Source organism: Struthio camelus, chromosome 8, assembly GCF_040807025.1.
Source record: "Struthio camelus isolate bStrCam1 chromosome 8, bStrCam1.hap1, whole genome shotgun sequence".
Lineage (NCBI taxonomy): Eukaryota > Metazoa > Chordata > Aves > Struthioniformes > Struthionidae > Struthio > Struthio camelus.
Genome location: NC_090949.1, coordinates 21,463,400 through 21,477,391, shown reverse-complemented (window position 1 = coordinate 21,477,391; position 13,992 = coordinate 21,463,400). Strand labels below are relative to the sequence as shown.

The 13,992-nt window shown below is 44.2% G+C and overlaps 1 protein-coding gene across 22 annotated transcripts in view; it reads right to left on the bottom strand.

Annotated features, from left to right (window-relative positions):
• The window catches only part of MCOLN2 (mucolipin TRP cation channel 2), a 33,997-nt gene extending 22,995 nt beyond the window's left edge, over positions 1 to 11,002 (bottom strand). For 5 of the 22 annotated variants that reach the window (XR_011142569.1, XR_011142568.1, XR_011142571.1 and 2 more), the window contains exons 1-4: positions 10,849 to 10,973; positions 7,449 to 7,608; positions 4,052 to 4,225; positions 313 to 466 (exon numbers count right to left, since the gene is read on the bottom strand). Coding sequence is in view for 13 of the 22 variants with exons in the window: in XM_068952645.1 (XP_068808746.1) it covers positions 313 to 466; positions 4,052 to 4,225; positions 7,449 to 7,608; positions 10,849 to 10,895 (535 nt within the window). In the remaining 9 variants the exon portion in view is untranslated. Of the gene's footprint in view, positions 1 to 312; positions 467 to 4,051; positions 4,226 to 6,769; positions 6,908 to 7,448; positions 7,609 to 7,905; positions 8,224 to 8,977; positions 9,190 to 10,345; positions 10,398 to 10,468; positions 10,674 to 10,848 lie in introns of those variants that run through there. The other 17 variants (XR_011142573.1, XR_011142575.1, XR_011142574.1 and 14 more) reach the window with 14 other exon arrangements.
• Between the last annotated feature and the right edge of the window lie 2,990 nt (positions 11,003 to 13,992).

Genomic DNA, 13,992 nt, shown 5'->3' with positions numbered 1-13,992 from the left:
GCAAGGTGCTAAGGAAACCCGCTGAAGTTGCAACCTTACCAGCATCAAGAACTCTGTATATGAACCTTCTGCATTAAGAAAAAGCTAACGATGACAATTTAAAAAAAAAAAGGACAGAGAAACCTTCTACCTTCTTCCAATAAACTACAAAGTCATAACTTTAAGCAGATACTACAAAGCAAGGGGTGAAGCAGCAACAAGCATATTAGTTTCTGTTATTGCTATGCAAAAGTCTATTAAACATCACTGATTTACAATTACATTGTAAATATTCCATAGCAAGAAATTTTTTTTAGTACAACAGTATCATACCTGTTTCAGTAGCAACATCTATGTTCAGTGTATCATTGGAAGGAAGCATTGTGCCTTTCTTGTACTGCTGTTTACAGATTTTTAAACCTGATCCTTCATTTTCATCTTGTCCATAACCAAGCGTCCCCAGGGAAATGTTCTTTAATTGTTTGTACTAGTTTAAAAGCAGAACAGAACTAGAAGTTAAGAAGAGATACCAGTTTGAGGGAGGAGCTAGGGGTCTCACTACCTCTTGCCTGCCCACACCCCTTATGGTAGGTCTTTTTGCACATGACAACTTTCAATCTCCACAAAATTCTTAGTAGTAACGTAGCTTTTACATAAGAACTCAAAAATAACAAACCTTTACTTTCCCATAAAGCCTGCAAATTGGAAGTGGACACATCATGGGAAGTTGAGGTGGCTGCTGGCCACTTGCATTCTTGGCATCCTGGTTACAGTGACTAGGAACCCCATACCTACTGGGGCGCCTGCAAGCAATTACACACGTGTCATACAACAAGCTAGCATGAGAGTCTAAATTAGATGCCAGGTATTGACTTCAGTGCAGCATTGCCACTAACTACGCACACTTCACGGATATATTTTATGCATTCATCTCATGAAGGTGTTTTTTTAAACCATTTAACTTAGAGATTCTCTGATTAAAATTCAGCAAAATTAAAAAAAACCCTAAGCAACATAAGACCTTTTTCTACACTGAACTCAAATGTTGGTAGGATGGTCAGTTAAAAGCACAATATTAAGAACAAATTTAAAAACTATAAAATCTTTTCAGACTTGGCATTAAGGCCTGAAAAGGCTAGTAAACAGTTTTCATATTTCTCCTCCTTTTTCCTCACTAATCCCTCCCCTAAAGCAATCATCTTACAGAAGGCAGAAGAGGTCAAGATTGAAAGTACGAGCAATTTAAGTCACAGTTTTAGTCTTTGTCCCCAAAAGTCTGCTCTAATAAGAGGAGAGAAACTGCTCCTTGTATGACTACAAAAGAGCAAAGCTACATGTGCACCATAACTAGCATCCATGGAGCATGCACAGAGCTTGGGCAGCTTCCAGAGGCTATTTAACTTGTCCGCTTTACACGAGCATAGAGGCAACTGAAAGCTCGTCTGTGAAGAAGGCACTCTCTTCACTTACTCCAAGTGCAACTAGAAGCAAGCTGTATCCTCTGTCCTTGGAGTCACACCTCCCACACTTGCATAGCTGAGGCAAATAGCTGGGGGTGCCACACCACCTTTGATTTTTGACTCCCCAACAGCAGAGCACATCTATGACTAACCATGAAAGCAGCCATTTGCCCATTCAGCTTAACATCAACTAACATTGCCCAAGAGAAGCCAGATAGACCAAGGGTCCTTTAAGGAAGAAAGCATAAACACCTAGTAATTAATGAATTTTTATCATTACCTCACCTGACAGAACAGCTCAGGGCAGCACACAACATTGGTCATCTCTGCAGAAGTATTTATTGTTCTGGGAAGTATTTCCCAGGAGGCTTGTGTTAACAAACATGGGAAGTCAGACAAGGCTTCTCATTTCTTAAGAGACTTGCCGTTCAGCTGATTTTGATATGGATTAGACCTTCCTCCCCTTAAACACCAATCTGATTATTAACAGCCATCCATTGTTACCCTATTTCTTCTTTCCTATGGGCATTATCTGCATCCGTCCATCATGTAAAACTCCCTACAACAGTAGAAGAGCCCAGTAGCTGTTAACTGCCACACACTCCACGTCCGAAAAGGGCTGTAATGCAACCTGCATGTTCCCATCCAAAACTCTGCCTCCCAGCACTGCCTTTCGAGTCTTCACAGCAGAGCTTTGAAGAAGTTTAGACAGCCAAGGAGATCACCGCCTCAGCACCCTTCAAAAACACTATCTTAAAATCAGAATAAACTAAGGAAGCCAAGTCTGACTAAGGCGTGTCAAGTGAGTAGAAGGAATAACTAGTCACAACTAGGTACCCGTCCAAGGCCATCACCAGATCACTGCATCTAGCAGCTGTTGTTCTGTCCACACACATAGAGGCCCTGCCCTCCTGACAGTATCACAGGACTGTAGAAGCTATGCACAAGTCTCTCAAACAACACGCTATACAACAGTAACAGCAAAATTTCCATGTATACATTCCCAAGCAGCCTAAGACAGAGTAACCAGCAGGAGCAAGAGTTCTGCAGCCTCTTGGTACTCCAGACTCTGCCAGCTGATAGGCTACAAGTGTACTCCGCATGGCTTTTTTCATAATAGAAGTTTCCAAAGCAGACTCCAAGAGAAGAGTAGGAAGAAGCTGTGTACTTTTCAAGTAGAGAAGCCTGTTTTCTGCAAAACATGAAAATATCCCAGTGGTTTAGTACATATAAAAAAAAAAAATCTGTGGATTCTAGCTGCCCATCTTGAAATAAAATAGGCTTAGGCCTTCTTGGAAGGTTTTTTTTTTTTTTGAAGAACATCTCAATGTTCACCTGAAAGCCACATTTTTTAAAAGGTTTACATGCAATAAAAACTGCAGGAACTCCACAAGACAAAGAACCCAGATTACATGAATTTTAAGCTCCTCAGAGGGTATATCTACATTTATATAATATAGGCATTTTATGGAGAGACCTTTTTCTGATGCCCGTATCACACATTGGCTCATTCTTGAGGATATAAAGCTATTATTTCTCTACTGTCTTCTACCTGGGCTTCACCTCAGTCTTAGTGCCTATGAAAGAAGGAAGTAAAGCAAGGAGGAGAGGAAAAAAAGAAAAGGAACAGGTTAGAGCAGAAACAGCAGCAACATTGAAAGTTCAAGGGAAAGTCTGAGAAAACTACTTCAGTACTCATTGAGCATACCAGGAGTCAGATTATTGGCCTTCTCCAGCACAGCAGAAACAGTATGTTTGATCTGCTGATGGTTCTGCTGTAGCTTACAGGAGATGGTCAAGCAGCAGTGAGCCCTTGCACAAGTGTCTGTCTGAAAAGGAGGCCTAGCCTTCACACCATAGCAATTCCCAGATGCCTGCTGGGCGTAACTGTTGGTGGGCAAAACAGCTTTAAATCAAGCCTCAAAGCTGATCCCCTAAGGTCAGAGAAAATGCAAGGTGGTTGAGGCCACTTTCTGTTCATCTCACCTGAACTGTTTCCGGGCACATCACCATTCTCAAACAAGAGATTTTTCTTGTTTTACACACACACACTTTCATCCTTTGACTTTCAAACGTAGCTGTACTAAATAAGAACTGTTTACTGAATTTTCATGCTAGATTTATTTCCCCTCCTCCCACAATTGTAAAGGCACTGCTCCTTAAAATACCATCTGTAACCAGGGCCGGTGCCCCTACGTTCCTGGAAGTACCGTACTCCCCATTTCGAGGCCTCTGGCACTCACTACAAAGCTGCAATTCAGTATAGCTGTAAGCACAAATTTTTTGAATGCCATGCATAGGTATATTCAAGACCGTAGCTCTTCAAAGTAAGACCTAAACAAAGGTTCCAGTTCATGTAAGATGACTGAACTTCAAGGTTTCTGGACTTCAGTACTATGCACTAATTGAATAAAACTTTGTGTTTATTTCTGTTTCTTGGAGACGAATCTCAGACATCTACACACAAACTTCAGAACACTCCGCCTAAGCAGATTCACTGAAATAGCAAGATTAAAATCCAAATGGAGACAGAAAAATAGAACCTTAGCAGAAGTTCACAAGCTACAGCTTCAGTTTTAATGCTATTCGTCATTATAAACAAACACACTTACCTGATTAATAACATAAAAAATGCTATCATAAGCTTCCTGCTGTGTATATATACTGCAGCTGTAGTCATCTTCATCAACACCAGAATATCCTTTCAGGAAAAGGTGTTTAAAAGCAACAGTGTTCTCCTCTTTGAATGAGACCACCAACTGGTTACTCAAACCAAAAAAGATAAGCTGACGAGAAAAACAAACAAAAAAATTGAAGTGTTCAAGCAGCAGCGTTTTGGAAACAACTTCACTTCTTTCAACTCTAATAAATAGAAAATAGAAAGGTGCATGTTTCTGTAATGTTGCTACAATAAAAATCAAAGAATCTATTTGCTAACTATGGTAATTAACATCAGAAGACTACTAGAGTAGTGATTACCACATGCACAGTAAGAAAAACAAAAGTCAAAATCTTTATTGTTTCCAAAACTTCGAGTGCAGCAACAAAGACAGCTGGTTCATGTCTACCTTTCACATATCATAGACCAACAACTCTAACTGGAGTTCACCAAGAAAATTGTGGAGGAAGCAAATGGCAAGAGAGCTAACCTAACAGTGCAGCCTGCTAAACCAGAAGTGCTCTGTGTTGCTATGGGATGAATCCCAGCAGTTTGTTTCTGCCTGCAGCATGACACAGGGCTAGAGCAAGACTATGCAGGACCTCACAGCAACTAAGTCATCTGCTTGACCCAGGTGCTTGTTAAGGAGGCTATGATATGCTCCTGCAGCAGCACACAGCAGTGTGTGGATTTCTGTAAAATTTGTGTACACACATCAAGATTTGTGCAGACCTGTGTGGATGCTCCCAATCTTTTTCCACAAGGAGAATATAAACAGAGTCTAGAAAAGGGGAAGAGGAAAGGGGGGGAGAGGGGGGGAAGAACCACCAAGCAATGAATTGCTTGACAAACACAGCAGCAGAAGAAAATCCTAGGCCCTAAACATCTAACATTTTCTAGGCTTAAACTATTTACTAAGAGCCAATGTGAAACTGTCATTACTGCACAGAGTTTCCAAGTCCCGCAAGAAACTCAGAAGTAGGGAAGAAATAAGAGTGAGAAACTCTAGGCAAGAGAACTGTGAACTCAGAAATCCCCCAAAGCAGACAGGAGGGTTCCCCTAACTTTCAAATTCCTTCATTCAAAATAATGGAAATCAGGAAACATGTTCCTATTTGTCCCCTTCACTGGAATACTTCATCTCCTGTCTTAGAGAGTAATTACTTAGATCTGGGCTGGGCTGAAAGAATACATGAAACGGGATTATTTATAGCAAGACTTTTTGGTTGCGTGGCAGAGCTGCAGCCAAAACAGAAGGAGAAGGGGATGTCAGGTATGTCTGGATCTATACAATCTTTAGGGTAAGAACTGAATGTCCACTCTTCTAGCAGTTTTGCAGTCACCTAAGGATATAAATAGTTCATTTACAAATTGGGTAGGAGTGCTACAAATCAATCTGCAGCACTCCAATATCTCTACATATCAGAGGTCTTCCAACCACAATGCAGAAAAATAAGACATGTTCAGTAGGTTTTCCTCAGGGGACTCCCTAGGGGATTTCAGCACAGCTTTGGAGTAAAACACATTCCCCTTACCAGGACAGGAGCCTCTTCTGCTTTTCAGTAAGGTAGCAACGTCCCAGCTACTACACCAGATCAAAGCTGCTGCTACAACAGTCATGCTTAATCAGCTGGTATCAGACAAAAACAGCCAAAGAAAGCTTAAGCTATTCCTAAATCATCCTTCAAGGGTCTTGCCTTCATTCTGAAGCATAGAGATGCTTGTTAGAAGCTGTCTATTTACTATTAACTCAAGTTCAAGACTGCTCTGCAGAGCAGCAGCACATTTTCCTTCAAAATCTGTTTGCCTTTCCCTGCTGGCTGCCCGGCTGGCATCCAAGCAAAGCCAGGGCTGATGAGTGTTGCAGTGCACCGACAAATCTGAAGGGACCAAGCAACTCACAGCAAGGCAGTAGATCACCCCTTTTGCCCACAAGGACAGAGATATTGGGACAGCAGATAGAGAAGTTATGAGTTCAGTTACTTTCCCAAGAATTTAAGCCAGCAGGCTAGGATATATTCAATAGTACTGAACCTTTTAACAGCCACGGGAGTTAATGAGACAAAACAACTTCACACTTGAGGTTACTGTCTTGTCAGCCTTTCTAAGAAGGCAGTGTAATAACCCATATTTTAGGGGCAGCTGCTTGTAAGACGGGGCAACCCTTCCCTCTACTTTCTTAGTACTGTCATAAGCTAAGGTACCTGTTCTGCTGGAGTTATGTTGTGTTTGCGCTGTCGAGTTTGCCCACACGCACGCACTTTAACGTGCTCCCCGTTCTCAGCAGCAAAGCCGCTACGGGTAGCTATTGTGCCAGCATTAGCTTCAATGGCATATTTTGGCTACCCTTGTCTAGGCAGACTGACCAATGCATCCCAACCTTAGCCTGCAGACAGAGCTGCACAGGACTCCCACCACTGTAGCAACAGAGGCTGAACTCTGCCAGCAAAGCCAAAGAGCTTGCCATGTCTTTCCAGAAGGATCTGAAGAAAGCAAGCATTCAATACAACACTGGGACATGCAACGCCCCATTCTGGCAGGTAAGTCAAATACAAACCCTGAATCCTGCAACTCAGCACGTTTGAAGGATTTGTATATTTAGCTGTATTTGCAAAGTGCCAGATGTCAGAGTCCTGCATTTCAAAGGTCCAGACAAACCATTTCTACTTACACGTTTGTCCCCTTCTCCTTCCCCCATCCTCCAGTCAGCATTTCTCAGTGGATTGTTAAACAATCAAATGCACTGCAATAAACTGCAGTTTAAAATTCTCTTCTTCTTTGCCTCTACTTATGTGCATATCTGCAAAGTCTGAAATACATAATTTGATACAAGCAAGGGGCACATCTGACTTTAGCAGCCCAACCATCTCCATTGCCACCAGATAGACTGCGGCATTTTCACACCTGAACCTGCACATTTAGAGTTACTATGTTTCAAATGCTGTCACTTTCACAAAACATGCAGTGAAACAGTAATATATTAGCCTAAAAGGGCCACGAACATAGTAAGGAACAGAATATGAACACAGTAGGGAACAGAACATACAACGTTTCAAAACATAGTGTTAGATTTAGTGGGAGGGAAGAGCAATTTGTTTTAAAGTGTTATCTTAAAAATATTAAATTACAAAACACTCCTGGAGGTTTTGGGGCTGCATTTGACCAGATAACGTAGTTCACGCTATTCTTTCACCACACCCCCTCTATTCATAGTGTTTTTCTCTTTCTGGACCGACGAGGGAAGTCGGCAAAGAACATTGAGAGACGGCAAGGAGCTGGATAAAGACCTAATGCTTCTCCTGTGTATCATTAGTACACTTTCTAAGAGTAAAAACAGAAACAAAAATTACCTGTGTAGTAACCATCAGTATCTTCAAAATCTGCAAAGCCAGTTTCCATGGTATTTGATGTCTTGCTCTGTATTTTTCACATGGGTTCATGAAGTAAAATTTCAAATCTTCTTTTAGAGCTGTTTCTGTTAGATCCAAATCTGACTGAGCCATCATATTTCTGCCATAAATAATACATTAATTAGAAACCAACAGAACGCTTTGTCAGGCAATTTCCTCTTATTACAGTTTCACCTTAGCTCTCCATATGACATAAAAGGTCTGTAAAGTTTTTCATAGCAAGACATAAAAAACATTTCCCTATGATCACATGAAAAAAATTACATTAGATTATGATAACACAAACAGTAATTTCTCAAGCCATATGCTTTAAATAATAGGATGTTATAACAATAACAAGCTTAGTTTTAAGAAAGAGGTAAGACTTTTAAATAAACAGAGGCCACTGTTAACATACTTTTCAGAATAAGTCACATTCTTCCTCCAGAAAGAGGTGTCTCAAAGACTGAGCAACCTGAGCAGGCTTCAGAGTACACGCATGCTATGAACCAGCAATTTCAAGGATCGGAGTTATAAACATTTACTGCTCTCAAACGTTAACACTAAAAAGCCCCCACGCTTTTTACACTTTAGGCATGTAAAAATAAGAGGAATAAGCACAGATGGCTGTTGTTGTTGTTGGCATCTTATATCCACTCTAAATTTCTGCCTCTCAACTGAACAGGGCACTGAAAACTTTTTCCTCCTCCCACTCTGTCTAACCCTGTTTTCCAGTATTGTAGTTGTCATAACTTTCCTACTTCAAAAAAATATCAGGACCAAACTTCCCCCCCACCCCCCAACTGTTAAGATAGAGCAATCATATCTGAAAACAGCTATATAAATCGATCTCTTACCAGTCCCATTAAACATTCACAAAAATATTCCCAATATTCTGAATTTTATAAAGGATAATATTTTCTCTCAAGGTCAAAATTGGGAACACCAATTCCAAGCTTCCAGATGCATTTGTAGTTTGTTTGTCCTCATCTGCCTAAAGTGTATAGTTACTTCTGAGCCTGAACTCCAGAATGCAAAACCCATTTGATTTGACAGAACCAGCTACCTCATAACAAGGAAAATGAATTATAAAACATAGTAAAGGCAATACAGTGGCAATCCCCATAAGAGGGGTGGAAAGTCTATTTTAACATTTAGAAGCTCAAAGGTTATCTTTATTACACAGAATTACATCAATCATTCACTGAGATCACGAGAGGAGGTGGTTGTTTTGTTTTTGAGATGGGGGAATCATAGGAAGAGTTTTAGAGAAGATACAACCTGTCGAGCACCCCTATTTAGGGAAAGAACAAGAAAGCCACACACACTGTGCTAGGCTAGTTTTTAAATGACACTCAGAATCTAAATTTGGAACTTTAAACACATCTGACAAAAGCATATAACTTTTATAGTTGCAAGTATTGTTCAAGGAAACGGTTACACATGCACTTCAACACAGCATGGACACCCAAAGAAATAGTTCTTCTTACATCAGCTTCTTCTGAGCAGGCAGAAGCATGTTTTGGGCACAGCATGAATGAGATGTGACACAGAATAAAAATAACACGAGGAGGTGGTAAAGAAAGGAGAATTGGAGCAAGTTTGCTCTGGAACTGATCCAGATTCAAAGCATGAGGTATGACATAAGGACCACTCCAAGACATAAGCAAAGTCTTCCCCTAAACTTTCAGTAACGGTACATCTGAAATGACAGATCTTAAAAATCAGGCAACAAACCTTATAAGAAATAGCATCTCCTTAAAAAATCAAGTACATACCATGCAAAATATGGCTTTTTTTTCAAAGCTGTCTTTTAAGCCTCTGCAGCTATTCTAAAAACTCCTTGTTGACTAATAACAGTGCTTTCACTTTTACACACCACTCATTTAACTCCACTGGCTCCACTGTTTTAAACCTGCAGAACTAGAAACTTTGACCCAAGTGTTATAAAAATAATTAAAAAAAAAAAGCTCTGAGCTATTAACAGTGACCACATCTTAAACAAAGCGTTCAGTTCTACCGCATGTTCATTAACCTAATATTCTAAAAACAAGCCAAACAAAACCCCTACGGCCAAGACAGAGCCATGGAATATCAAGTTCAGACACAGCAATGTAATTCATATCGCTATTACTTGTGTCCACGCCACTATTATTTCCATAACGTTTTGCAAGGCAGACGCAAGCAAAGGTCTTGTGAACGAAAAAATAACTCTCCTGACACGACAGCCTCAATTTTCTGAGGCACGCGTCCAAGCACCGTTAAGGATGAGGTGACCAGCCACAGCAATGCTTTAAAGCCCGAGGTCTCGGCAGCGGCATCGCGTGCTCTGGCTCCGCTACAAGTGTAAAAGCGTCAGTAGTACAGATGCCATCGCAGAGCTTTAACTAGGAGGCCGCGTTCAGCCACCTGTTGAGGCAGAGGAATAGCACGCCGTTTCGGCGAAGTGCATTACCCCTCTGTCAAAACGAGGGGGAGGAGGTTTTGTTCTCTTGCATTACAAGAGGTGTTTATGAGCTTGAAGAGCCTCAGGAAGATTCAAGAGCAACCTTTGGGAGGTACTTTCAAGTACGGCACTTAGGAGCTCAGCAGCTCATTAAAGAAAGAGGACTCGACAGTCACAACTATGACCTACAGCTACCGACGCATGAAACGCGCTTTTAACACGCGGCTCTTCTCCGAGCACAAAAAGCACCATTGAATCGAGTGCCCAGAAAGCTGCAGAGCACAACCGGGCCTTTTTTCGGGGGGGGGGGAAACTGGCGGCAGGGGCGAGGCGCGCAGAGGCCGGCGGCAGGCCCGCTGCCCCCGCCGCGGCGACGCGCCCCGGCCCACGCGGGGCGCACGGCCCCACTCACGGCTCCGGCCCGCGCCCCGCGTGTCCTGCCGCAGCCCGGCGGCCGCGGCCCCGCCCGGCGCCTCCCCTCGGCCCGGCGCAGCGGCGTAACCGCCGCGGGGCGGCCGAGCGCCGAAGGCGTTACCTGCCGCAGCGAGCGCCACACCGGAGCCGCGAGTAAACCTCCCGCCTGCTCGCCGCGCCGTAGCGGAGGCGGCCGTTGGGAGCCGTTGGCAGCGGGTCCCCGCCCGCCCGGCGGCGGCTGCCGCAGAAGCGCCGTTATCCCCTTCCCCAGGCGGTGCGGGGGCCGTGCCCGCTCCCGGGCTGGGGCGGGGCGGCCCGCTCGGGGCAGGGCAGGGCAGGGCAGGGCGGCCCGGCCGGCGCCGCCTCGGCTCCGCTGCCCCGACCCGCCCGCCGGGCGCAACGGGAGGCAACCGCCGCCCCCGCGCGCGGCCAACGGCCCGGCGCCCCCCGCCCTGGCAGGTGGGGTCGGGGCCCGGCCGCCCCGCTCGCTCGCTCGCTCACCCGCGGGCGGCCCGGCCGCCGGGCAGGTACTTGAGGGAGATCTCCATGGGGCCGCGGCGGCGGAGGCGGCCCCGCTCCCCGGGCGGACCTCGGCTGCAGAGCCCCGCGTCCGCCCGCCGGGCGGCCCGCGCCGCCTTTAAAGGGCGCCCGCCTCGGCCCACGTGCCCTGCGGCCGGGCGAGGGGCGGGCGGGGCCGCTGCCGCGGGCCGGCTCCCGGCGGGCGGGGAGCTGCCGCCCCGGGAGGGAAGGGGGGCGCGGGGGCCCCGGCAGCGCACCCCACGCAAACCTCCGGAGAGCCTCGACCGCCTGCGGCACACGGCTCCTGCCTGTCCAGCAGCTGGACACGTGGACTGGCTTCATTCAAAGAGGTCCAACTCCGCTTCCATGGGGAACAGTCGGTTTTCTTAGCCCCACCACCTGAGTTTTGGGTAAAGCTTTTCCCAGAGAAATATATTTTACAAGAACCCTGCTGAGGTGTGGAGCCAGTTTCTGTGTAGGGAAAACAAAACAAAACAAAACAAAACAACCCCCCCCCCCAACTTTACAAGTCTAAAGAGTACATTGAGCTCCCTCCTTTCTACCAAGTCTACCTCTCTCCTTTAAGGCAAAGTCACCAGTGCCTGAGCTCTTACTGAGTGAAGTAAGGGATGTTAGTCACTACTGCAGGTAAGGCAGAGTTCTCCCCGAGAACAGGCCAGGAAGTTTGTCAGGTTAGATTAGCCGCTACAGAGCTGGTCGTTTTGCAGCTAGAAAGATACTTTAGTTCCTCTGACAGTGTGGTTTAATGTGTGCATTCCAAACTAGGATGTTCAAACATCTCGGAAGTCTTGGAAGAGGAGTCTTCCTTACAAGGACCTTGACTTTTCTACCTGCCTTAATAGTAGGAACGGCAGGATAGAGCATGCTATTGCATGCTACGAGATAGCCTAGTATTGCTAGCCTTGCATAGCAAGGTTGTACAGGAGATGCTGTGCTCCGTCACAGTCACCCCGCTTAAGGGAGAAGGAGGAACAAAAGTCCAGACAAACTTCAATTTGAAGTTACTCAAAATTAGCTGCAAGAGCATTAGGTCAGGTCATGCATGAAAGTTTTCTTGAGGCTTCCTCTGAAGCATCTGGTATCAGCTACTGCCTCAGACAGGAAGACGCCTCAGACAGATCAGATCAATGGTCTGAGGTTTTACAGTAGCAGCATGTTTTTTTCCTCCCATCTGCCAGAGATAAATTATGCCTATACACGTTTTCTTATTGGAAAGGTATGACCATATCAGGATTTGTTTTCCTCTTACTTTGCATGCACACTGATGGCCTTCCCTTGAGTGAATGCTTCTATCCAACATGGAAACTGGTACCCAGAAGCAAGTCTTTAGCCCCCACCTCTCCCTCCCCCTCAGTCTAACTTCATTCTATTAATAGATGTGAGCTTTGCTGCAAACAAGAGGCTCTCACTACCTGGGGATGCGCAAAGCATTGGCACTGAAATGAGCTTCACTTATCAGCGCGCTGTTACTCAAGTTTGGCACGCTGCAAGTTATTTTCATGAGGAGGTAATACTGAGCAACCATTTTCCAGAGCCCTGAAAGAGTCAGAACAAAGGAACCCTCTTACCACTCCACACCTTCTTTGGACAGTACTAAAGCTCTGTCTTCCTTAGGATGGCATTTGGATGGGTAATGAGTTTATCTGATGCTTTATCTGCTTCTTTGCTCTCCCCACTCGCATTTTACGGTTCTATCTGTGCCCGCCTGATTGCATCAGCATAAAGATACTAATTCTCCAGGGTGCAGCTTTATATATGTCACTAGCATTGCTGATGTTGACATTACTGATACCGTTGAAGTCAAGATGTCTTTTTTTAAAATAAGATCATTGCTGTGGGTTTTGGCTCTGTGAGGCCTGAACCAGCGCACCATGCATTGACAAGAAACAAGGGTAAAAAGCCCCACCACAAATCCAACAGCAGCAGCCACCACACAGAGCTAAACACAAACCTCCTGCTAGAGCTGCACTTTTTCTCAAACACAGCCAGTAGACTAGAAAACAGCACAGACGAGCTCTTTAGGCACCAGAAATCATTCTGCAGCAGCAGACTTCCTCTATTAGAAATTAAAAGAATCCACACACAATACTTTTTCCTGCTTTGGGGTCACCCGCTGCAGGTTTTCATGCCTTGCGCTCATACTGCAGACTTCTGTTAACGTGATTTATCCCTGCTTCTGTAAAACTTTGTAAGAATTTGATATTTTAGAGGTCTGACAAATTGTGTTGAAATTTGTCACCAACTTCAGAAATTAACAGTGATGAGGCATATACTCTGCCCCATTTCCAAATGAAATCAGGTTACTACTTACTTTATGGATGTGTTGGAAAGCAGAGTACTTTGTAGCTGTTTACAAAATGCACGTGGTTTTTGAGGAAGTTACTCATTCAGGGGAAGAAATCAAGACAGATTTGTTATGGGTACAACCTTGAACGAGCAGTTGTTTTCAATAGAAACCTCATACTTTCTACCAAAATCTTAACCTTCTCCTAGCTTCCTGTGAAAAAGCCTTGCTAAGAAGTCAGCCTTATGCATTTCAGTGATTCTATCCTTGCCATCCTTGTCAGAATTCCTTGCACAGACTTTTTTTATATCATAGTGATTATATATTGTGTGTTGTCAAAGACCCACAAGGAATTTAAAGAGTCAACAACAGATAGTCACTTAATATTTGCTTTTCAAGGCAAGGTAGCCTTGAATCTCTTTAAAAGATTCAGAAGTCTGCAATCTCAGGTGACTGCTGGAAGACAAGTATCTCAACACAGGAAACTTTTAGATACTGTGAAGTTTGTTTTGACTATACCTTGCATTTGTCTGCCTTTACTGAATTTGAACCTCATATAATGTACAAGCAGCATTTTTAGCGTAAGGTTTAATACCTGCTTATTCAATTCAATGACAAACTCTCAAAAGCAGTTAGACAAGACCTAACTGGGAACAGATCCTGATCAGGGTCCACACCAACTATCTCGACTACAGGCTATGCGAGTTTGCACACTCAGCACTCTGTTTCATGCCAGAAATTACATATTGCTATGAAAAAGCTCCTGTATTAACCTGGCAGCATATTTACTCTTAAAATGAATACAGACGCACCCAATACTT